The sequence below is a fragment of the Mobula birostris genome, chromosome 9 (genome assembly GCF_030028105.1).
Source record: "Mobula birostris isolate sMobBir1 chromosome 9, sMobBir1.hap1, whole genome shotgun sequence".
NCBI classification, from domain to species: domain Eukaryota; kingdom Metazoa; phylum Chordata; class Chondrichthyes; order Myliobatiformes; family Myliobatidae; genus Mobula; species Mobula birostris.
In genome coordinates this window covers 1,263,227-1,287,434 of record NC_092378.1, presented here as the reverse complement: position 1 = coordinate 1,287,434, position 24,208 = coordinate 1,263,227, and the positions used below count along the sequence as shown (strand labels likewise).

The window sequence follows — 24,208 nt, the reverse complement described above, 5'->3', positions numbered from 1 at the left end:
TGTTTTGGGCCAAGGTAGCAAAAAGTGTAGACAGAGTCCATGAAGGAGAGGCTGGTTTCAGTGACATACTGTGTATTTCTTGGGCAGTTTCTTATAGTTTTAGACAGAGCAGTTGCCATACCAAGCTGATATGCATCCAGATAGGATGCTTTCTGTGGTGCATTGGTAAAGAACGATGGGCACATGCTTAATTTCTTTAGCCTTCTGAAGAACTAGAAGCATTGGTGAGCTTCACCGTGGTGTCAGTGTCGTAGGTCCAGGACAGGCCATTGGTGATGTTCATTCCTGGGAGCTTGAAGCAGTCGACTATCTCGACCACAAGACCAGTTGCTGTAAACAAAAGTGTGTGCACCAACTCCTTCCTGAAGTCAATGACCAGCTCTTTTTTTTGTTGACATTTAGGGAAACATTGTTGCCATGACACCAGGTCATGAGGCTGTCTATCTCCTCCTTGTACCACAGCTCAATGTTACATCAGTAGGAATGGGAGAACGGATTGGATTCTGTTGTCATAGATGGATGGCAGATCAATGCGTGGCTGAAAAATTGGAGCAGGGGGTGGAGATTCAGATTTCTGGATAATTGGGATCTCTTCTGGGATAGTTGTGACCTGTTTAAAAAAAGGATAGGTTGCTGTGAAATCTATAGAGGGGACCACTATTCTTGTGGGCAGGTTTGGGAGTGGTTTAAACTAGTATGGTAGGGGGATGGGAACCAGGATGACAGAGCTGAGGATTTGCATCATTCTTCGATGTGGAAGACACTGGCAGTGTGCCAGAAGTCCGTTTGTCAGGGAGCAGGAATGAGTGTCATTGCTATTACAAAGGAAAAATTGCTAGGCAGACTAAAAAGATGGATGTAACATGAACATAAGGACAAGCCAATGATTGGGTGCAGACAGAGCAAAGAGTTAAATTGTACCATAGAGGCAAAATTCAAAAGGGCAAAGAATGCAGGACTGAAGATGCTGTATTTAAGTGTGCGTAGCATTCACAATAAGGTGGATGATGAAATGGCAAAATTAGAGTTTGGTTGTTATGGCGTCGTGGGCATCACTGAGTCGTGGCTGAAAGAAGGCCATAGTTAGGAGCTTAACATCAAAGGATATGCTTTGTATCGAAAGGACAGGCAGGAAGGCATAGGCGGTGGTGTGGCTCTGTAGGTAAGAGGTGGAATTACATCTTTAGAAAGAAGTGACATAGGATCAGAGAATGTTGATTCTTTGTGGGTGAAGTTGAGAAACTGCAAGAGTAAAAAAAAAGCCATTATGGGAATCATATATAGGCCTCCAAACAGTAGCAAAGGTGTGGGGTTGAGATTGTAAAGGGAGTTGGAAAAGGCATGTAATAAGGGTAATGACACACTTGTAATGGGAGCCTTCAATATGCAAGGGGATTGGGAAAATCAGATTGGTGTTGAATCGCAAGAGAGGGAATTTGTTGAATGCCTAAAAGATGGCTTTTAGAGCAGTTTGTGCTTGAGCCTACTTGGGGAAAAGGCTGTGTTAGATTAGGTGTTGTGTAATAACCCAGATCTTATTAGAGAGCTTAATGTGAAGGAACCCTTAAGAGGCGGTGATAATATGACTGAATTCATACTGCATTGGAGAGGGAGAAGCACAAGTTACATGTATGAGTATCACAATGGAATAATGGGAATTATAGAGGCGTGAGAGAGGAGCTTGCCCAGTTGGGTTGGCGGAGGATATTGGCAGGGATGATGGCAGAGCAGAGATGGCTGAAGTTTCTGGGAATAGTTCACAAGGTGCAGGATAGATATCTCCCACAGAAGTTGTTCTCACTTGGCAGTGGTACGCAGCCAATAATATAAAGCAGGATACTAGTAGATTTTTTAGTTATAGAAAGAGAAAATGGGGGCTGAGATTTCTTATTGGACCACTGGAAAATGATGCTGATGAGATAGTAATGGGGGACAAAGAAATGGCGGATGAACTTATTGGGCACTTTACATCATTCTTCGATGTGGAAGACACGAGTAGTGTGCCAGAGGTCTATTTGCCAGGGAGCGGCAATGAGTGTCATTGCTATTACAAAGGAAAAAGTGTTAGGCAGACTGAAAAGTCTTAAGGTAGATAAGTCACCTGGACCAGATGGACTAAATTCCAGATTTTCAAAAGAGGTTGCTGAAGAGACAATGGATGCATTGATCATGATCTTACAAGAATCACTTGATTTTGGTATGGTCTCGGAGGACTTGAAGATTGCAAATGTCACTCCACTCTTTAAGAAGGGAGGAAGGCAAAAGAAAGGAAATTATAGGCCAGGTGGCCTAACTCAGTGGTTGGAAAACTGTGGTAGTCTATTATTAAGGATGGGTTTTGGGGTACTTGGAGACTAATGATAAAATAAATCAAAGTCACCATTATTAGAGATCTAGGAATAATGGTGCATAATTCCCTGAAGGTGGAATCTCAAGTGGATAGGGTGGTGAAGAAAGCTTTTGGTATGCTGGCCTTTATAAATCAGATCATTGAGTATAGGAGTTAGGATGTAATGTTGAAATTGTACAAGGCATTGGTGAGGGCAAATTTGGAGTATTATGTACAGATCTGGTCACCGAATTATAGGAAAGATGTCAACAAAATAGAGTGAGTACAGAGAAGATTTACTAGAATGTTACCTGGGTTTCAGCACCTAAGTTACGGAGAAAGGTTGAACAAGTTGGGTCTTTATTCTTTGGAGCATAGAAGGTTGAGGGGGAACTTGATAGAGGTATTTAAAATTATGATGGGGATAGATAGAGTTGACGTGGATAGGCTTTTTCCATTGAGAGTGGGGGAGATTCAAACATGACATGAGTTGAGAGTTAGGGGGCAAAAGTTTAGGGGTAACATGAGGGGGAACTTCTTTACTCAGAGAGTGGTAGCTGTGTGGAACGAGCTTCCAGCAGAAGTGGTTGAGGCAGGTTCGATGTTGTTTAAAGTTAAATTGGACAGCTATACGGACAGGAAAGGAATGGAGGGTTATGGGCTGAGTGTAGGTCAGTAGGACTAGATGACAGTAAGCGTTCGGCACGGACCAGAAGGGCCGAGATGGCCTATTTTCGTGCTGTAATTGTTATATGGTTAGATGGTTTCTGTCACAGGAAATCTTGCTTGACAAATCTGTTAGAGTTCTTTGAGAAAGTAGCAAGCAGAGTAGACAAAGGAGAGGCAGTGGATGTCATTTATTTGGATTTTCAGAAGGCATTTGATAAGGTGCCACACATGAGGCTGCTTAACAAGATAAAATCCTATGCTGTTACAGGAAAAATACTTGCATGGATAGAGGAATTGCTGACGGGAAGGAGGCAGTGAGTGGGAATATGGCTTCCAGTGACTAGTTGTGTTCCTCAGGGGTCAGTATTAGGACCTCTACTTTTCACATTGTTTGTCAATAATTTAGATAGTGGAATTGATGGCTTTGTGGCAAATTTTGCGGATGATATAAAGATAGGTCGAGGGGTAGGTAGTGCTGAGGAAGCAATGCAATTGCAGCAGGACTTAGACAAATTGGAAGAATAGGCAAAAAAGTGGCAGATGGAATACAGTGTTGGGAAATGTTTGATAATGCATTTTGGTAAAAGGAACAATAGTACGGACTATTACCTAAGTGGGGAGAAGGTTCAAACATCAGAGGTGCAGAGGGACTTAGGAGTCCTCGTGCAAGACTCCCAGAAGGTTAATTTACAGGTTGAGTCTGTGGTAAAGAAGGCAAATGCAATGTTGACATTTATTTCAAGGGAATAGAATATAAAAACAAGGAGATAGGCTGATGCTTTGTAAGACACTAGTCAGGCAACACTTGGAGTATTGGGCCCCATATCTCAGGACGGATGTGTTGTCATTGGAGAGAGTCCTGAGAAGGTTCATGAGGATAATTCTGGGAATGAAGGGGTTAACATATGAGGAGTGTTTGGCAGCTTTGGGCCTGTACTCACTGGAATTTAGGAGAATGCTGGGGGTGGGGGTGGAGTCTCATTGAAACCTACTGAATGTTGAAGGGACTAGATAGAGTGGAAGTGGAGAGGATGTTTCCTATGGTGTGGCTATCTGGAACTAGAGAGCACTGCCTCAAAATTGAGGGGTGAACTTTTAGAACAGAGGCAAGGAATTTTTTTAGCCAGAGAGCTGTAAATCTGTTGAATACTCTGCTACAGACTGCGGTGGAGGCCAAGTTTGTGGGTATATTTAAGGTGGAAGTTAATAGTTTCCTGATCGGTCAGGGCATCAAAGGATATGGCGAGAAGGCAGCTGTATGGGGTTGAGTGGGATCCGGGATCAGCCAAGATGGAATGGTGGATCAGACTTAATGGGCTGAATGGCCTAATTCTGTTCCTATGTCTTATGGTCTTATTGTCTTACGGAGTCTCTGCAGGAAAAAATGCGGGAGGGTGTGGCCAAGAGATGTAGGTAAGCCCTGTAAGGGAGAGGTGGGAGGGCCCCTGAGGGGGAGGTGGGGGAGTCCCGCAGAGAGAGGTAGAAGGGTCTGGTCTAAAGAGGTGGATTTTCCATATTTAGAGCTAGTACATACTTTTAAGGGATGAGTGGCCTCCTTCCATGCTGTATCTGTTCTGTAATGTTTTCTGAGTAAACTGGAGTCTCTTTTTCACCTGTATGGGCAGCGTGAGACACTTTCTGATAGTTGCTCTCACTAACCTAGGCTGAACTGAACTAGATCCAATATGAGAGTGTGTGTAACTTGTCTGAGCTGATACTTATCCCATGTTGCAGATTCTGAGTCCGGATGGTTAAATTTGCCTCTGACAGTTCCAGTAATCATGTTGACCCTACATCGTTGGTGTGGCAGAGGAAGGATTGGTCCTATAACCCAGCTGTTGAGCATCTCCTAATGGCCAGTTAGTTAACAGTAGACATTATATCTGCTGTGACAGTAAGGTGCAAACTAAGCTGGAGGACAGCAACTGTCCTAATGTGCTGCTGTATAATTCCTCCAATTCCCAAAGCTTCATTAAGAACCGCACATGTATATGTGAAGGACCTTACACATTTGAGAAGTATTGTGATAATGGCTTAATGAAAGTCTATTTATACCTTTTCTTTATTAGATTTAATTTCAACTGTTTGTCCTGTCCATTTCCCTGCTGACCTACAATTAAATATCACAGAATGAGTTAAGGCTTTAATCTAGTGACATCTCAAATCTCCTCCCCACCTGGAAAGCAAAAATGTCTGTGTTTCATCACCTTCTGCCAATCTTACTATCCCAGGTCCTGCCTCCCTTAAAAGATGTAACGAACCGCCCTGAAGTTGGCAACACTCTTCGGAATAAGCTGGTTCGCCTTATGACGCACATCGACACAGGAGTGAAGCACACGGCAGCAGAGTTTCTCTTTGTGCTGTGCAAAGAGAGTGGTGAGCATTAGGAATTTCCTACCTCTATAACTGCTCCATACTGTAGTTAACCCAGTGATCAGGCTGGGGTTAAATCGGTGGGCCGCTGGGCCTGTTCGGTGCTTTATCTCCAAATAAATAAATAAATGAGGGGGGCTCACACATGCAGCTCAGGAAAGAATAATAACCTATTGTTCAGTGACATATTACTTTTTCTTTTTGTATAATTTTGTAAATAGTTACTGGCTATTGAAAATGTTTACTTTCTGTCTGCATGCCATCTGGATGTCCAATTCATGCCTGCAGAATCTCCTGTATGTTTCCCTCACTACTGAGTCCCCTATCACTACCATTCCTGGTGAAGAACTTATGTCAATATTCTGACCAGTGTCAGTCTATTTCTAACACTGAAAACCCTCTGTCAATCCTCTGACCAGTGTCAGTGCATTTGTAACTGTGAATACACCATGTCAATCCTCTGACTAGTGTCAGTGCATTTGTTGTTGTGAAAATCTCATGTCTATCCTCTGACCAGTGCCAGTCCATTTCAAACAGTGGAAACCCCATGTTCATCCTTTGACCAATGTCAGTGAAGGGCAGCATACAGAGCTGATGGGCATCATTAAACCTGCGCCTTTATTCTCTCTTCGTTATCCTGTATCACTTATGTTCTCTGTGTTGCCTGTATCTATGTGTCCGTGATGATATTCTTTATCCCTGTACCTCTCTGTACTTGTGCACATGACAATAAATTCCCCATGCTGGCTCTTTGAAAGAGCTTTTCAATGATCCTTCTCCCCCATTTTAACCCCCGTACCCACAGCCCAGACCTGCATCTTGCAGACCAAACTGTGTTATAGATCCTCCAAGTGCTCCTGGCACCTAGAGTAGCAGTTATTACAGCTCAGGGTGTTCTGAGGTTCGGAGTGCAGCTCCAGCACCACCTGGAAGGAGTTTCTTTGTTCTCCCCCTGACCACATGGGTTTCCACCAGGTGCTCCGGTTTAGTAGGTTAATTGATCATTGTAAATTGTCCTGTAATTAGGCCAGGGTTAACTAGATATATGGATACTTTATTGATCCCAAAGGAAATTACAGTGTCACAGCATTACAAATGCACAGATATGCAAATATTAGAAGAGAAGTAAGAGAGAATAAAAGATAAGTTATCTCAAACAGTTGAACAGGAGGGAGTCATCACTTCCCCGGCGAGAGGTTGATTTGTTGTAGAGCCTAATGGCCGAGGGTAAGAATGACCTCATACAGCGCTCTTTCGGGGCAGCGCAGTTGTCATAGTCTGTTACTAAAAGTGCTCCTCTGTTCAGCTAAGGTGGCATGCAGAGGATGAGAAACGTTGTCCAGAATTGCCAAGATTTTCCATTGGGTTCTTTGTTCCACCACCTATAAGTAAGTGGGTTGCTGGGCAGTTTGACTTGTTAGGCTGAAAGGGCCTGTTCCACGTTATATCTCGAAATAAATAATGCAAGCTAATGTGTAGCTCTTTAATTGTGTTCAGTTCTGGTCACCTCATTATAGGAAGGATGTGGACGTTTTAGAGGAGATGCAGAGGAGATTTACCAGGACGCTGCCTGGATTAGAGAGCATCTTATGAAGATAGGTTGAGTGAGTTAGGGTTTTTCTCTTTGGAGTGGAGGAGGATAGGAGGTAAATTGATAAAGGTGTGTAAGGTGATAAGGTATAGATGGAGTGGACAGCCAGAGACTTTTTCCGAAGGTAAAAATGGCTAAAATGAAAGGACATAATTTTAAGGTGATTAAAGGAAAGTAGAGGGTGGATGTCAGAGGAAACCTCTTTACACAGAGATTAGTGGGTGTGTGGAATGGGCTACCAGGAGTAGTAATAAAGGCAGATACATTAGGGACATTTAAGAGACTCTTAAGGCACATGGATGATTAAAATATGGAGGCTATGTAAAAGATCAGCACAGCAGTGTAGGCTGAAGGGTCTGTACTGCGCTGTAATTTTCTGTGTTCAATCAGTTACGAAGTTCTTGTTTTTTTTCACATCCAAATATAAATGATAATATATGCCAACTTGTCAGAAAGAATAAGAATGCAATGTGTGGTGTTTCCAGTTGCTAACACAATCTCATCATTAACCCTCGAGCATTTAGTTCTGTTGTTTGTAATCAACTCACCTAATAGCTGTGGTTAGTTTCCACTCTGAGGTACTGAAAGTAATGAATTGAATTGAATTGACTTTATTATTGTTTGGGGCCTATCAGCGGCATCAACAGAGCTCTGAGAAGAAATGTTTCTCGCAGGTCGGCGGCGGTTATTTAAAAAGGGAACTTTATATGCATTTGTCCATTGTTTGGGGCCTATCAGCAGCGTCAACAGCTCGACGAAGAAGAGGTGTTTCTTGCAGGTCGGTGGCGGTTATTTAAAAAAGGAGCTTCACGGGCGTTTGTCCACTGTATGGGGCCTGTCAGTGGTGTCAACGGAGCTTGACGAACTAAATAAAAGTACAGAAGGGATAAGCGAAGAGGCCATTGGCGGGAGTAGGCCGGTGGCAAGAGTAGAAACGACAGGCTTTGGCTCAAAAGAGGATTCGGCAAGGAAGAGGTGTTGGCTCTGTATAAAGCATCTGTTAAGGTTTCCTTTTTATGTTTTTTTTTCCCTCTCTTACTATACCATTTAAATGGCTGTGGTATGTTCTTCATGCCAGATGTTGGAGAACTGGGAGACCCAGAGTCTCCTGGAGAACTACATCTTTGTGAAGTGCATCTGGCTGCAGCTCCTTGAAGACCATGTTAGGGATCTGGAGCAGCAACTGGATGACCTTCGGCTTGTACGGGAGAGCGAGGAGATCATTGATCAAAGTTACAGGGAAGTAGTCACCCCAAAATTGCAGGAGACGAGCAGCTGGGTGATTGTCAGGAGAAATGGAAATAGGCAGTTAGAGCAGAGCACCCTGTGGCCATTCCCCTCAAAAACAAGTATACTGCTTGGATACTTTTGTGGGGGATGATCTCCCAGGAGAATGCCACAGCAACCAGGTTACAGGCACTGGGCATGGGTCCATGGTGCAGAAGGGAAAGAGAAAGAAGAAGGGAGCGGTAGTGATAGGGGACTCAATAGTGAGGGAACAGACAGGAGATTCTGTGGACGTGAATGGGACACCCGGATGGTATGTTGCCTCCCAGGTGCCGTGGTCAGGGATGTCTCAGTTTGCGTTCAGATTTTGGAGAGGGAAGGGGACCAGCCAGGTGTCTTGGTACATATTGGTACCAATGACATAGGAAGGAAAAGCAATGAGGTCCTGAAAAGAGAATTGAGAGAGCGAGATAGAAAGCTGAGAAGCAGGACCTCCCGGGTAGTAATTTCTGGATTGCTGCCTGTGCCACACACCAGTGAGGGTGGAAACAGGATGATTTGGCAGATAAATGTGTGGCTGAGAAGCTGGTGCAGGGGCAGTGCTTCAGGTTCTTGGATCATTGGGATCTCTTCTGGGGGAGTTATAACCTGTTCAAAAGTGACGGGTTGCACTGGAACCCGAGGGGGACCAATATTCTCACAGCCAGGTTTGTTAGAGCTGTTGGGGAGGATTTAAACTAACTTGGCAGGTGAGTGGGAACTGGAATGAAGGGACTCAGGATAGGACGGATGGTAAAAAAGTAAAGATAGCGTGCAGTCAGATAGTCAGGAAGGGCAGGCAGGTGATGGGACTTAGTTACAGCCAACAGACTGAGTATCGAAACATTAGGGATGCAGAATCAGAAAGGATAACAAATACGGTACTCAAGGTGTTGTATCTAAATGCACGTAATATAAGAAATAAGGTAGATGATCTTGTTGCACTATTACAGATTGCCAGGCTGAATGTCCAAGGTTACACGTTATATCGGAGGGATAGAAAGGTAGGCAGAAGGGGTGGTGTTGATCTTCTGGTAGAGAATGGCATCAAATCAGTAGAAAGATGTGACATAGGATTGGAAGATGTTGAATCCTTGTGGGTTGAGTTAAGAAACTGCAAGGATAAAAAGACGTTGATGGCAGTTACATACAAGCCTCCCAACAGTGGCTGGGAGGTGGACCACAGATTACAGCAGGAAATAGAAAAGGCATGTTAGAAGGGCAATGTTATGGTAGTAATGGGAGATTTTAACCTGCAGGTCGATTCGGAAAATCAGACTGGTAATGGATCTCAAGAGAGTGAGTTTGTTGAAAGCCTAAGAGATGGCTTTTTAGAGCAATTTGTTGTTGAGCCTACTAGGGGATCAGCTATACTGGATTGGGTGTTATGTACAGTAAGGAACCAGAGGCGGTTTGGGAGCTTAAGGTAAAAGAACCCTGAGGAATCAGTGATCACAATATGACTGAGTTCAACTTGAAATTTGACAGGGAGAAAGTAAAGTCTGATGTAGCAGTATTTCAGTGGAGTAAGGGAAATTACAGAGATATGAGAGAGGGGTTGGCCAAAGTAAATTGGAAGGAACTGCTGGCAGGGATGTCAGCAGAGCAGCAATGGCGTGTGTTTCTGGGTAAAATGAGGAAAGTGCAGGACACATGTTTTACAAAAGTGAGGAAGTACTCAAATAGTAAAATAGAACAACCATGGCTGATAAGGGAAGTCAGAGCTATCGTAAAAGCGAAAGAAAGGGCTTACAGCAAAGCAAAAACTAGTGGGAAGACAGGCAGCATCTCTAGGAAGAGGTACAGTTGACGTTTCAGGCCGAGACCCTTCATCAGGACTAACTGAAGGAAGAGTTAGTAAGGGATTTGAAAGTTGGAGGGGGAGGGGGAGATCCAAAATGATAGGAGAAGCCAGGAGGGGGAGGGATGGAGCCAAGAGCTGGACAGGTGATTGGCAAAAGGGATATGAGAGGATCATGGGACAGGAGGTCTGGGAAGAAAGACATGGGGGGGGAACCCAGAGGATGGGCAAGGGGTATAGTCAGAGGGACAGAGGGAGAAAAAGGAGGGTGATGTCCCGATGTGACCTTTTATATATTGGCAAGACCCGACGCAGACTGGGAGACCGCTTTGCTGGACATCCACACTCTGTCCACCAGAGAAAGCAGGATCTCCCAGTGGCCTCCCCTTGTCTTTCTTCCCGGACCTCCTGTCCCATGATCCTCTCGTATCCCTTTTGCCAATCACTTGTCCAGCTCTTGGCTCCATCCCTCCCCCTCCTGTCTTCTCCTATCATTTTGGATCTCCCCCTCCCCCTCCAACTTTCAAATCTCTTACTAGCTCTTCCATCAGTTAGTCCTGACAAAGGGTCTCGGCCAGAAACGTCGACTGTGCCTCTTCCTAGAGATGCTGCCTGGCCTGCTGCGTTCACCAGCAACTTTGATGTGTGTTGCTTGAACTTCCAGCATCTGCAGAATTCCTGTTGTTTACTAGTGGGAAGATAAAGGATTGGGAAGTTTTTAAAAACCTACAGAGAGCAACTAAAAATAATTAGAAGGGAAAAGATGAAATATGAAAGCAAGCGAGCAAATAATATCAAAGTGGATAGAAAGAGATTTTTGAAGTATGTTAAAAATAAAAGAGAAATGAGAGTGGACATAGGACCATTAGAAAATGAGGCAGGAGAAATAATAACAAGGGACGAGATGGCTGATGAACTAAAATGAGTATTTTGTATCAGTCTTCACTGTGAAAGGCACTAGCAGTATGCCTGATGTTGTTGTGTGTGAAGGAAGAGAAGTGAGTGCAGTTACTATTACAAGAGAGAAGGTGCTCAAAAAGCTGAAAGACCTAAAGGTACATAAGTCACCCAGACCAAATGAACTGCACCCTATGGTTCTGAAAGAGGTGGTGTTAGAGATTGTGGTGGCATTAGAAATCATCTTGCAAAAATCATTGGACTCTGGCATGGTGCCAGAGGACTGGAAAAGAGCAAATGTCACTCCACTCTTTAAGAAAGGAGAAAGGCAGCAGAAAGGAAATTATAGACCACTTAGCCTGACCACAGTGGTTGGGAAAGATGTTAGAATCAATTGTTAAGGATGAGGTGATGGAGTATTTGGTGACACAGGACGAGATAGTACAAAGTCAGCATGGTTTCCTTCAGGGAAAATCCTGCTTGACAAACCTGTTGGAATTCTTTGAGGAGATTACATGTAGGATAGATAAGGGGGATGCAGTGGATTTTGACTTTCAGAAGGCCTTTGACAAGGTGCCATACATGAGGCTCCTTACCAAGTTAAGAGCCCGTGGTATTACAGTAAAATTACTAACACGGTTAGAGTATTGGCTGATTAGTAGGAGAAAGTGAGTGGGAATAAAAGGATCCTTTTCTGGTTGGCTGCCAGTGACTAGTGGTGTTCTGCAGGGGTCGCTGTTGGGACGACTCCTTTTCATGCTGTATATCAATGATTTAGATGATGGAATAGATGGCTTTGTTGCCTAGTTTGTAGATGATATAAAGATTGGTGGAGGGGTAGGTAGTGTTGTGGAAACAGGTAGGATGCAGAAGGACTTAGACAAATTAGGAGAATAGGCAAGAAAGTAGCAAATTAAATACAATGTTGGAAAATGCATGGTCATGCACTTTGATAGTAGAAATAAAAGTGCAGACTATTTTCTAAACAGGGAGAAAATCCAAAAATCTGAGATGCAAAGGGACTTGGGAGTCCTTGTGCAGAACACTCTGAAGGTTAACTTGTAGGTTGAGTTGGTGGTGAGGAAGGCAAATGCCATTTTAGCATTCATTTCAAGAGGTCTAGAATACAAGAGCACAGATATGATGCTGAGGCTTTATAAGGCACTGGTGAGGCCTCACCTTGAGTTGACGACTTCACTGTAGGCTGCCTCTTTATTTTTTGAGATTAGGCCAATCAATGTAGTATCGTCAGCAAATTTAATTAATAGATTGAAGCTGTGGGTGGCGACACAATTGTGGGTATACAGAGAGTAAAGAAGGGAGCTTAGGACACAGCCCTGAGGGGCACCTGTGTTGAGGGTCAGAGGGGCAGAGGTGAGGGAACCCACCCTTACCACCTCTCGGCAATCTGACAGGAAGTCCAGGATCTAGCTGCACAAGGCAGGGTGAAGGCTGAGCTTCTGAGCTTCTTGTCAAGCCTGGAGGGAATTATGGTGTTGAATGCCGAAATGTAGTCGAGGAGCAGTATTCTCACATAAGCATCCTTCTTCTCCAGGTGTGTAATGATGGTGTGTAGAGCTTTGGCTATCGTGTCATCTTTCGATCAGTTGTATCGATAGCGGATAGGGGATCCAGTGTGGGTGGTAGCATGCTGCAAATGTAGTCCTTGACCAATTTCTCAAAGCATTTACTTATTATTGAGGTGAGTGTGACAGGATGCCAGTTGTTCAGACATGTTATCTTGGTCTTTTTAGGTACAGATATGATTTTGCCAGCAAGTATGTTGGTGTTGGAACAATTAAAACTAGTAATTATGGTCAGAAATAGAGATAAGTCTATGAAGAGAATGCACAAAGACGGCAAGTAATTAAGGCTGATGTTGAGGAGATTGTCCACAAATCTTTAACAGTGGGAAACATTTGAGGAGAAGTTCATGGTCAAGGTGTAGTGGTCTGGTCCCTTGAGTCAGGTACAGCAGACCATGGGATTTTCAGTTTCTGAGGAAAAACCACCACAGATGCTGGAAATTGGAGGAGATACCAAAGGGTATGAATCTGTAACATTAGCTCACTTTCAGCCTCTCCACAAATATTTCCTGACCTGCTTGGTAATTCCACTCCTGGATTTTCAGTGGCTGCAGTGTTTTGTACCTTACAAATCTAGCATTTTTCCTCTCTCCCCCCCCCCCTAATTCTCATTCATCCTCTCCCTTTACAGCTCCTTCAGACATATCACCTGTGATCAGCAGACCTGGCCCGTACCTAGCCAGCTACAGCAAATTAAGAAACTTCTAGAAATATAACAATACTACACCGTAATCCAGCGGTTCCTTGGGAATCTCTGCATGATGAACCTGGTCTTGATGAGTTATTCAAAAGGTTCCATCACTGGTTGTTCAGATTACAACTTAAGACCATCGTGGGAGTGTTTGAGAAAAGTGCTTCCAACTCAGCCTTTGTGGAAATGTTGGTTGTCTGCCGTAGCTGACAATGCCAGTTTCTAAAGTGGAAAGCCATTGCACTGGAGCAGTTCCACTCGTTCAAGCTCAGGAGTCCGGGACCAGGAGTACGAGTAATTATCACAGCTGGGGTCTTCCATGGTTGCAGTGGATAACCAAGACTGCTTCTGTGCCTTGTCATGCCCTTCGGTCTCCATGGAGATTTACAGATCCATCTTCCTGGCCATTGGATCTCTTGATTTCATCCACCCAGTCCGAGCTGATTTCACATGCTAGGACAGGCATGTCCCAAACTCACCTGAGTATCAGGCCACCAGCTACCCTCACTTGGTTTAGCCCACCTGTTGAAGCAGTGTGCTGGAGTTTGGCTACTGTCGCATGCGAATGGCTACTTGGAGCCACAGATTAGAGCTGAGTGTCTGGTGGGGCTTAAAAGTGAACAAGCTGCCCCAGAATGTCACGACAAGCCCCTTCACCAGAGGTGCTACCCCTTCCAGGACACCCCATACACCCCATGTGTCTGGTGGAAATAAGCTCTTTAAAAACTATCAGTACTTAATCCATAATACATCCCTTCTCAGGTGCTTTGTTAGTATGCAGTTAACTCCAGCATGGAAGTGTGTTACTTTTTCCGTTCTGTGGTAATTGGTCTATAGTTTCTGAATGGAAAGTGTTGCTAGAAGCAGTGTGGAGTTTATTGACGGATGCCTCTACCTTCCAGTCGACTGCTTGTTAAAGTACACTGGCTATGGGAACGCGGCAGGACTACTTGCTGCCCACGGACTGCTGGCCGGAGGAAGGGGAAGCGGGGTGTACTCCGACGATGAGGACACAGATACTGAAGAGTACAAAAGTGTCAAATCTCAGTAAGTAACTTTTAAAACAATTACACTGGTTTACCAGTGCAGGTGCAGTGAGAAGGTGAAACTTCGGATAGCAAACAGCAGAGGGACAATGAGTAAATTTTGGTTTTGATTGGGAAGTTAACTATTAATTTCCATAAATACTGACCTACTGAGTTCCTCCAGCATTTTGTGTGTGGATTTCCAGCATCTGCAGAATCTCTTGTGCTTTTGTTTGGGGGGGTGCATGACATTGGCTGCTAAACCTGCAGAATGCTCCAATGGAAGAGCTGCCATGGACGGGATACTTGTTAAAATTGGGGCTGTTGTGTTCGGTCCTCTGCACCCCATGTTCTTCGCTCCCACTAGTCTGGGAAATCAGCTTTCAACAGGAAAATACTGTGGATGCCAGAAATCTGAAATAAAACACAAAATGCTAGAGAAATTGAATTGACTTTATTTCTTACATCCTTCACATACATGAGGAGTAAAAATCTTTACGTTGCACCTCCATCTAAATGAGCAATGTGCAATCATAGTAATTTGTAATAAATAGAACAGTCAATGTAATATAGAGTACACTCAAATCAGCATGAGTTCATCAGTCTGATGGCCTGGTGGAAGAAACTGTCCCGGAGCCTGTTGGTCCTGGCTTTTATGCTGTGGTACTGCTTCCCAGATGGTAGCAGCTGGAATAGATTGTGGTTGGGGTGACTCGGGTCCCCAATGATCCCACGGGCTCTTTTTACGCACCTGTCCTTGTAAATGTCCTGAATCATGGGAAGTTCGCAACTACAGATGTTTATGGCTGACCGCACTGTTCTCTGCAGAATCCTGCAATTAAGGGAAGTACAGTTTCCATACCAGGCAGTGATGCAGCCAATCAGGATGCTCTCAATTGTGCCCCTGTAGGACGTTCCTTAGAATTTGGGGGCCCATACCAAACCCTCAACTGTCTGAGGTGAAAGAGGAATTGTTGTGCCTTTTTCACCACACAGCTGGTGTGTACAGACCAGGTGAGATCCTCAGTGATGTGGATGCCGAGGAACTTAAAGCTGTTTACTCTCTCAACCCCAGATCCATTGATGTCAATAGGGGTTAGCCCGTCTCCATTCCTCCTGTAATCCACAACCAGCTCCTTTGCGGCATTGAAGGAGAAGTTGTTTTCTTCACACCACTGTGTTAGAGAAATGACTTCTTCCCTGTAGGCCACCTCGTTATTGTTTGAGATAAGCCCAGTCATTGTAGTGTTTAAAGAGATTATTTGTATTTGTCACATGAACAAATTAAAAACATACATTGAAATATGTTTTGTATCATATCAAATCAGCGGAGATAGTGCTAGGTAGCTCGCAAATGTCAGCATGCTTCCTGCACCAATATGGCATTCCAGAACAGTAACAGGCCCTTCTGGACTAATGAACCAACGCTGCCCAATTACACCCACTCATCTGACCAATTAACCTACTAACTTGTACACCTTTGGAATGTGGGAGGAAACCCACACTTGTCACAAGGAGATCATGCGTACAAACTCCTTACAGACAGTGACGGGAATTAAACCTGATCTTCCAGCCGGTGCTGTAAAGTTTTGCGCTAACCACTATACTACCTTGGGCTAGGCAGGGTCATTGAAGAAAGAAACAGTTGACATCATTGATTTTTTACCTTTCACCACGAAGTCGTGATGAAATGCCACTGACCTCTGAAGAAACTTTGTTTCTTTCTCCTGAGGTACTACCTGACTTGCTGAATATTTCCCAAGTCGGCTACCTTTTTAGTAAACTTTGTTATAGTTCTTGTAAAAAGTACATTTTTATGGCAGTAATGAGAGAATTATCACTCTCTGCTATGTGTCTTGCAGAGCACACAGCAGAAAGTGGTAATCCTCTTTCTCTGCGCACTGGGCGTTGGTCTTTTTTTCATTACGTTTTTTCAGGTTTCTTGCTTTGTGGCTGACTGTAAGCAGATAAATCTCAAGGTTGGGCAGATCTGAACTGGAGGGGGACAAATGTTCTTGCAGGTAGATTTGCTAGAGAGGTTTTGCAGCAATACATAGGGATACCAACTCGAGAAGGGGCAGTGTTGGATCTCCTGTTAGGGACTGAGATAGGCCAGGTGACGGAGGTTTGTGTTGGGGAGCACTTCGGGTCCAGTGATCACAATGCTATTAGTTTCAATATAATTATGGAGGATAGGTCTAGACCCAGGGTTGAGATTTTTGATCGGAGAAAGGCTAACTTTGAGGAGATGTGAAAGGATTTAGAAGGAGTGGATTGGGACAATTTGTTTTATGGGAAGAATGTAATAGAGAAATGGAAGTCATTTAAAGGTGAAATTTTGAGGGTACAGAATCTTTATGTTCCTGTTAGGTTGAAAGGAAAGGTTAAAAGTTTGAGAGAGCCATGGTTTTCAAGGGATATTGGAAACTTGGTTCGGAAAAAGAGAGATATCTACAATAAATATAGGCAGCATCGAGTAAATGAGGTGCTCGAGGAATATAAAGAATGTGAAAAGAATCTTAAGAAAGAAATTAGAAAAGCTAAAAGAAGATATGAGGTTGCTTTGGCAAGTAAAGTGAAAATAAGTCCCAAGGGTTCCTACAGTTATATTAGTAGCAAAAGGATAGTGAGGGATAAAACTGGTCCCTTAGAAAATCAGAGTGGACAACTATGTGTGGAGCCAAAAGAGATGGGGGAGATTCTGAACAATTTCTTTTCTTCGGTATTCACTAAGGAGAAGGATACTGAATTGTGTAAGGTAAGGGAAACAGGTAGGGAAGTTATGGAATTATGATGATTAAAGAAGAGGAAGTACTGGCGCTTTTAAGGAATATAAAAGTGGATAAGTCTCCAGGTCCTGACAGGATATTCCCCGGGACCTTGAGGGAAGTTAGTGAGGATATAGCAGGGGCTCTGACAGAAATATTTTAAATGTTATTAGAAATGGAGATTGGCGTATTGCTCATGTTGTTCCATTGTTTAAAAAGGGTTCTAAGAGTAAACCTAGCAATTATCGGCCTGTGAGTTTGACGTCAGTGGTGGGCAAATTAATGGAAAGTATTCTTAGAGATGGTATATATAATTATCTGGATAGACAGGGTATGATTAGGAACAGTCAACATGGATTTGTGCGTGGAAGGTCATGTTTGACAAATCTTACTGAATTTTTTGAAGAGGTTACTAGGAAAGTTGACGAGGGTAAAGTGGTGGATGTTGTCTATATGGACTTCAGTAAGGCCTTTGACAAGGTTCCACACGGAAGGTTAGTTAAGAAGGTTTAATCGTTAGATATTAATATTGAAGTAGTAAAATGGATTCAGCAGTGGCTGGATGGGAGATGCCAGAGAGTGGTGGTGGATAACTGTTTGTCAGATTGGAGACCGGTGACTAGTGGTGTGCCTCAGGGATCTGTACTGGGTCCAGTGTTGTTTGTCATATATGTTAATGATCTGGAAGATGGGGAGGTAAATTGGATTAGTAAGTATGCAGATGATACTAAGATAGGTGGAGCTGTGGATAATGAAGTAGGTTTTCAAAGCTTGCAGAGAGATTTAGGCCAGTTAGACGAGTGGGTTGAAAGATGGCAGATGGAGTTTAATGCTGATAAATGTGAAGCGCTACATTTTAGTTGGACTAATCAAAATAGGATATACATGGTAAATGGTAGGGCATTGAAGAGTGCAGTAGAACAGAGGGATCTAGGAATAATGGTGCATAGTTCCCTGAAGGTATTATCTCATGTGGATTGGGTGGTGAAGAAAGCTTTTGGTATGTTGACCTTTATAAATCAGAGCATTGAGTATAGGAGTTGGGATGTAATGTTGAAATTGTACAAGGCATTGGTGAGGCCAAATTTGGAGTATTGTGTACAGTTTTGGTCACTGAATTATAGGAAAGATGTCAACAAGATAGAGAGAGTACAGAGAAGATTTACTAGAATGTTACCTGGGTTTCATCATCTATGTTGCAGAGAAAGATTGAACAAGTTGGGTCTTTATTCTTTGGAGAGTAGAAGGTTGAGGGGGAACTTGATAGAGGTATTTAAAATTATGAGAGGGATAGATAGAGTTGACGTGGATAGGCTTTTTCCATTGAGAAAGGGGGAGATTCAAACAAGAGGACATGAGAGTTAAAGGGCAAAAGTTTAGGGGTAACATGAGGGGGAACTTCTTTACTCAGAGAGTGGTAGCTGTGTGGAATGAGCTTCCAGCAGAAGTGGTTGAGGCAGGTTCGATGTTGTCGTTTAAAGTTAAATTGGAAAGCTACATGGACGGGAAAGGAATGGAGGGTTATGAGCTGAGTGCAGGTCGATGGGACTAGGTGAGAGTAAGAGTTCAGCACAGACTAGAAGGGCCGAGATGGCCTGTTTCCGTGCTGTAATTGTTATATGGTTATATATTGTACAATTTATACATACTTTGATAATAAATGTATTTTGGATCCTCTGAAGCTTCAACTTTCTCTAATGATTAGTGTTAGCAAAAGGTTGCAAAGTTGAAACCATAATTAACTCTCCAAACAACCTGAAGTTTCTTTGTTAATTTGAAAGAATCAACTTTAACCTGTCTCTGTGTACTTAATGTCAGTTTGTACATTTGGTTTGTAGTATTAACCCCATCACTGGCCATGTAGAAGAACCAGTACCCAATCCAATGGCTGGGATGACAGAAGAGCAGAAAGAGTACGAAGCAATGAAACTTGTCAATATGTTTGACAAACTTTCCAGGTATTTCCCTAATTTAAATTGTTACTGTGTTTTGTTACAGGTTTTTATTAAAGGCGTTGTAATCGTATGTGATTTTATCTTCTTAAGTATTGACACACACTGCCTTAGAGCTAAAAGATTAAAGGGGACAGAATTTCTGAAGTATATCCAGAAAGGTTTTGTCGGCAATGTATAGACTGCTATACTGGAAGGGGGCTATACTCCACTTTGACCAACGACCAATCCGACATCAGAAGTTTGAGAGGAGGGGATTTCACTCAAGTCCGCTGCCTGGGTAGAATAAGGGAGCAGTGGTTCACAGCAGAGTAACTGAGCTTTGACCAGTGACCAATCCACATTTGAGATTGATTAGCAAGAACAAGTTAAAGGACGGCAGGGGCAAGCACAGCGGCCATCGTCTGAGTGGACGGAGTCAGAGTGGTGATCTTGAGGCTTTAAACTCTTCGAGGATTCAGCGAAGAGAGACTTCAGTCAGAGAAAGCCAAGAAAAGAAAAGCTCAAGTTTAGGTTTTTTTTTCCCTTCTCATCTTTATATCTGCTCAGCTAGGACAGTAGAGATGACAGGCAGGATAGTGCAAAGCTCCTCTTGCGAGATGTGGGAAGGCAGGGAGACTTCCAGTATCCCTGACCACTACAACTGCGAGAAGTGCATCCAGCTGCAGCTTCTAACAATCCACATTAAAGAGTTGGAGCTGGAACTGGATGAACTCTGGATCATTCAGGAAGCTGAGGGGGTGATAGATAGGACATAGAGAGAGGTAGTTACACCCAAGGTTCAGGACCCAGGAAACTGGGTGACAGTCAGGAAGGGGAAAGGGGTGAAGGAGCCAGTGCAGAGTGCCCTGTGGCCATCCCCCTCAACAACAGTTATATCACTGAGGACTGTCGGAGAGGAGTTGACTGAACACAGTGATCGGGTCTCCGACACTGAGGCTGCCTCTGTCACTCAGAAGTGAATTGGGGAGAAGAGGCACCTGTGGTGATGGGGGATTCATTAGTTAGGGGAACGGACAGGAGGTTCTGTGGCAAGAATGAGATTCCTGGATGGTATGTTGCCTGCTGGGTACCAGGGCCCAGGACATCTTGGATTGAATCCTCAGCATTCTTAAGTGGGAAGGTGAACAGCCAGAGGTCATGGTCCATGTAGGTACCAATGACATGGGTAGGACAAGTGACGAGGTTCTACATAAAGAGTTCAGGGAGTTAGGTGCAAAGTTAAAGGGCAGGATTTCCAGTGTTGTGATCTCAGGATTGCTACCCGTGCCACAAGCTTGTGAGGCCAGACCTAGGAAGATTATACAGTTTAATACGTTGCTAAGGAGTTGGTGTAGGAGGGAGGGCCTAAGATTTTTGGATCAACAAGCTCTCCTCCAGGGAAGGTGGGACCTGTACAGAAGGGACAGTTTGCACCTGAACTGGAGGGATCTAATATCCAGATTTGTTAATGCTGCATGGTGGGGTTTAAACTAAAGTTACAGGGAGATGGGAACCAGAGTGCCAGAACAGTTAGTGGAGAGGTTGTGGAGGCAGATATTGGTAAGACCTCAGACAAAGTCAGGAATTAAAAGGTTGAGCATGGTTTGACTGGTGTCCTGAGCTGTGTATATTTCAATGCAAGAAGTATCATAGAAAAGGTGGATGAGCTTAGGGCATGGATCAACACCTGAAATGATGATGTTGTAGCCATTCATGACACCTGGTTGCAGGAGGGGCAGAACTGGCAGCTCAGTGTTCCAGAGTTTCGTTGGTTTAGACATGACATAGCAGGAAGGATTAAAGGAAGAGGGATAGTCAGGGAAAATGTCACAGTAGTGCCATGTCAGTGATGCCAACTAGTGAGGCGTTATGGGTGGAACTGAGAAATAAGAGAAGTATGACCACGTTAATCGGGCTATATTACAGACCACCCAACAATCCTAGGGATTTAGAGGGACCAAATTTGTAAAGAGATCACAGACTGTTGCAAGAAACATAAGGTGGTTACAGTAAACAAGAGAAAATCTGCAGATGCTGGAAATCCAAGCACACACACAAAATGCTGGAGAAACTCAGCAGGCTAGGCAACATCTATGGAAAAGGTTAGAGTCATATAGTCAACATTTCGTGTGAGACCCTTCAGCAGGAGTCCTTTCTTCCATAGATGCAGCCTGGCCTACTAAGTTCCTCCAGTATTTTGTGAGGTTGTTATAGTAGGTAATTTTAACTTTCCACATATTGTCTGGGAATCCCATACTCTAAAAGGACTAGATGGGATAGAGTTTGTCAAATGTGTTCAGGAAAGTTTCCTTCATCAGTATGTAAACGTTCCAATGAAAATGAGTGTGATACTGGGTCTGCTATTAGGGAATGAGATGGAAAGCTCTAGCAGACAAAGTGAAGGCAAATCCTACGGAATTTTACAGGTATGCTAAGAGCAAAAGGATTGCAAGGGACAAAATTGGTCCTCTGGAAGATCAGAATGGTAATCCATGTGTGGAGCCGAAAAGATGGGGGAGATTTCCAATGCATTCTTTGCATCTGTATTTACTCAGGAGATAGATACAGAGTCTATAGGAGTGAGGTGAAGTGGCATCAACTTCATGGACCCTGTACAGATTACAGAGGAGGAGGTGTTTGCCACCCACCTTGAAGCAAATCAGGGTGCATAAATCATCAGGGTCTGACCAGGCGTTCCCTCGGAACCAACGGGAGGCAAGTACAGAAATTGCTAGGACTTCAGCAGAGATATTTAAAACATCCTTAGTGATAGGAGAGGTACCAGAGGATTAGATGATAGCCAATGTTGTTCCATTGTTTAAAAATATCTCTGAACAGAAACCTGGAAGTTATAGGCCAGTTAATCTGACATCAGTTGTGGGAAGGTATTCTAAGAGACCGGATATATAAGTTTTTGGATAGACGTGGACTGATTTAAGGATAATCAGCATGGCTTCATGAGTGGCAGGTCATGTCTAACCAACCTTATAGAGATTTTTTGAGGAATTTACCAGAAAAATGGATGAAGGCGAGGCAGTGAATATTGATTACATAGACTTTAGCAAGACATTTGACAAGGTCGCACATTGGAGGCTGGTCAAGAAGATTCAGTCACTCAGCATTCAGGATGAGGTAATAATTTGCATTAGACACTGCTTTCTGGGATAAGCCAGAGAGTGGCAGTAGAGGGTTGTCTCTCTGATTGGAGGCCTGTGACTATGGTATGCCACAGGGATCAGTGCTGGGTCCTTTGTTATTTGTTATCTTTATCAACGATCTGGATGATAAATGTGGTTAATTAAATCAGCAAATTTGCAAATGACTCCAGGTTTGGGGGGGTGTAGTGGACAGTGAGGAAGACTATCATGGCTTGCAGAAGGATCTGCTTCAACTGGAAAAATGGGCTGTAAAATGGCGGAATGAATTTAATGCAGACAGGACCAACCAGGTAGGTCTTGCACAGTGAACGGTAGGGCACTGGGGAGTGTGGTAGTACAAGGGATCTGGGAATACAGGTTCATAATTCATTGAAAGTGGTGTCACAGGTAGATAGGGTCATAAAGAAAGCTTTTGGCACATTGGCCTTCATAAATCAATGTATTGAGTATAGAAGATAGGATGTTATGTTGCAGTTGTGTGAGGCGTTGGTGAGGCTTAATTTGGAGTATTGTGTGCAGTTTTGGTTACCTACCTCCAGGAAACATGTAAGTAAGATTGGAAGAGTGCAGAGAAAATTTACACAGATGTTGTCTGGTCTGGAGGATCCAAGTTATAAGAAAAGATTCAATAGATATGACTATGTTTTTTAGAACTTTGAAAATGAGAGGAGCTTTGATAGAGATATACAAAATTTTGAGGGGTACAGATAGGGTAAATACAAACGGGCCTTTTCCACTGAAGCTGGGTGAAAGGTGTAACATTTAAGGAGAAGATGAGGAGAAACTTCTTCACTCAGAGGGTCGTGAGAGTGTAGAATGAGCTGCCAGCACAAGTGGTCATTGCAAGCTTGATTTCAATGTGTAAGAAAAGTTTGGATAGGTACGTTCATAGTAGGGCTATGGAAGGTGCAGGTCGTTGGGAGTAGGCAGTTTAAGTTGTTTCAGCATGGATGAAATGGACCGAAAAGCTTGTTTTTGTGCTGTACTTCTCTATGATTTCCTCTTTGAAAATATCATACTGAGGCTTTATAAGGCATTGGTCAGTTCATATTTGGAGTATTGAGCAGTTTTGGGGCCATTTATCTAAGGAAGGATGTGCTAGCATAGCGGAAGTCCAAAGGAGGTTCACGAGAATGATCTCAGGAATAAAAAGGGTAACATGATGAGGAGAGTTTGATGGTTCTGGGCCTGTACTTGCTGCAGTTTAGAAGAACAAGGGGGCATCTCATTGAAACCTATTGAATATTGGAAGTTCTTGACAGAGTGGATGTGGAGAGGATGTTTCCTATGGTGAGAGAGCCATGGACCAGGGAGCACTACTTTAGAAAACAAGAACATCCCTTTAGAACAGAAATCAGGAGCAATTTCTTTAGCCAGAGGGTGGTAAATCTGTGGAATTTATTGCCACAGATGGCTGTGGAGACCAAGTCATTTGGGTATATTTAAAGTGGAAGTTGATAGGTTCTTGATTATTAAGAGTATGACAGGTTATGGAGAGAAGGTAGGAGAATGGGGTTGAGAGGGATAGTAAATCAGCCATGGTGGAATGGTGGAGCAAAGTTGATGGACCAAATGGCCTAATTCTGCTCCTCTATCATAGTCTAAATGAGGCAGGGGAATGGTTGATGTGTTGGTGGGGGAGAACTCTGGGGCTGGTGACCATAATTCTATTAGTTTCAAGATAGTCATAGGAAAACTATAGGACTGGTCCTCAAGTTAAAGTCCTGGAATGTTAATTTTGATAACATCCGCTGGAAATCTCAAGCTTTCAGGTTGTTTGCAAGAAGTGTCTGGTAATTGGGTGGCTTTTGAAAAAAATAGCAGAGGGAGTGTTCAGGTATGCAGCCTTGCCCAAGTCACCGTTTTAACATCATTTGCACAGCTTTTACCTGCTGGATTGAAGGGGAAGGCAGGCTGGAGTAGGGAACCATTTAATTACTTTAGATATTGGGCTTTGGTCAGGAAAATGTAGGTGTGTGTCAGGTTTAGGCAGCTGGGATCAAGCAAATCCCTCAAAGTGTATCAGAGATATATAAGTACACTTACAAAGGAAATCAGGAGGGTAAAAAGGGGCCATAAGATATCCTTAGAAGGTAGAATAGAGGAAAATCCTAACTGAT

At 43.5% G+C, this 24,208-nt stretch overlaps 1 protein-coding gene across 3 annotated transcripts in view; it reads left to right on the top strand.

Annotated features, from left to right (window-relative positions):
• ric8b (RIC8 guanine nucleotide exchange factor B) overlaps positions 1-24,208 on the top strand; it is a 105,011-nt gene that overhangs the window by 68,527 nt on the left and 12,276 nt on the right. For 2 of the 3 annotated variants that reach the window (XM_072267348.1, XM_072267347.1), the window contains exons 7-9: positions 5,230-5,374; positions 14,106-14,250; positions 18,835-18,954. In XM_072267348.1, the coding sequence (XP_072123449.1) occupies positions 5,230-5,374; positions 14,106-14,250; positions 18,835-18,954 (410 nt within the window). The other variant, XM_072267350.1, reaches the window with a different exon arrangement.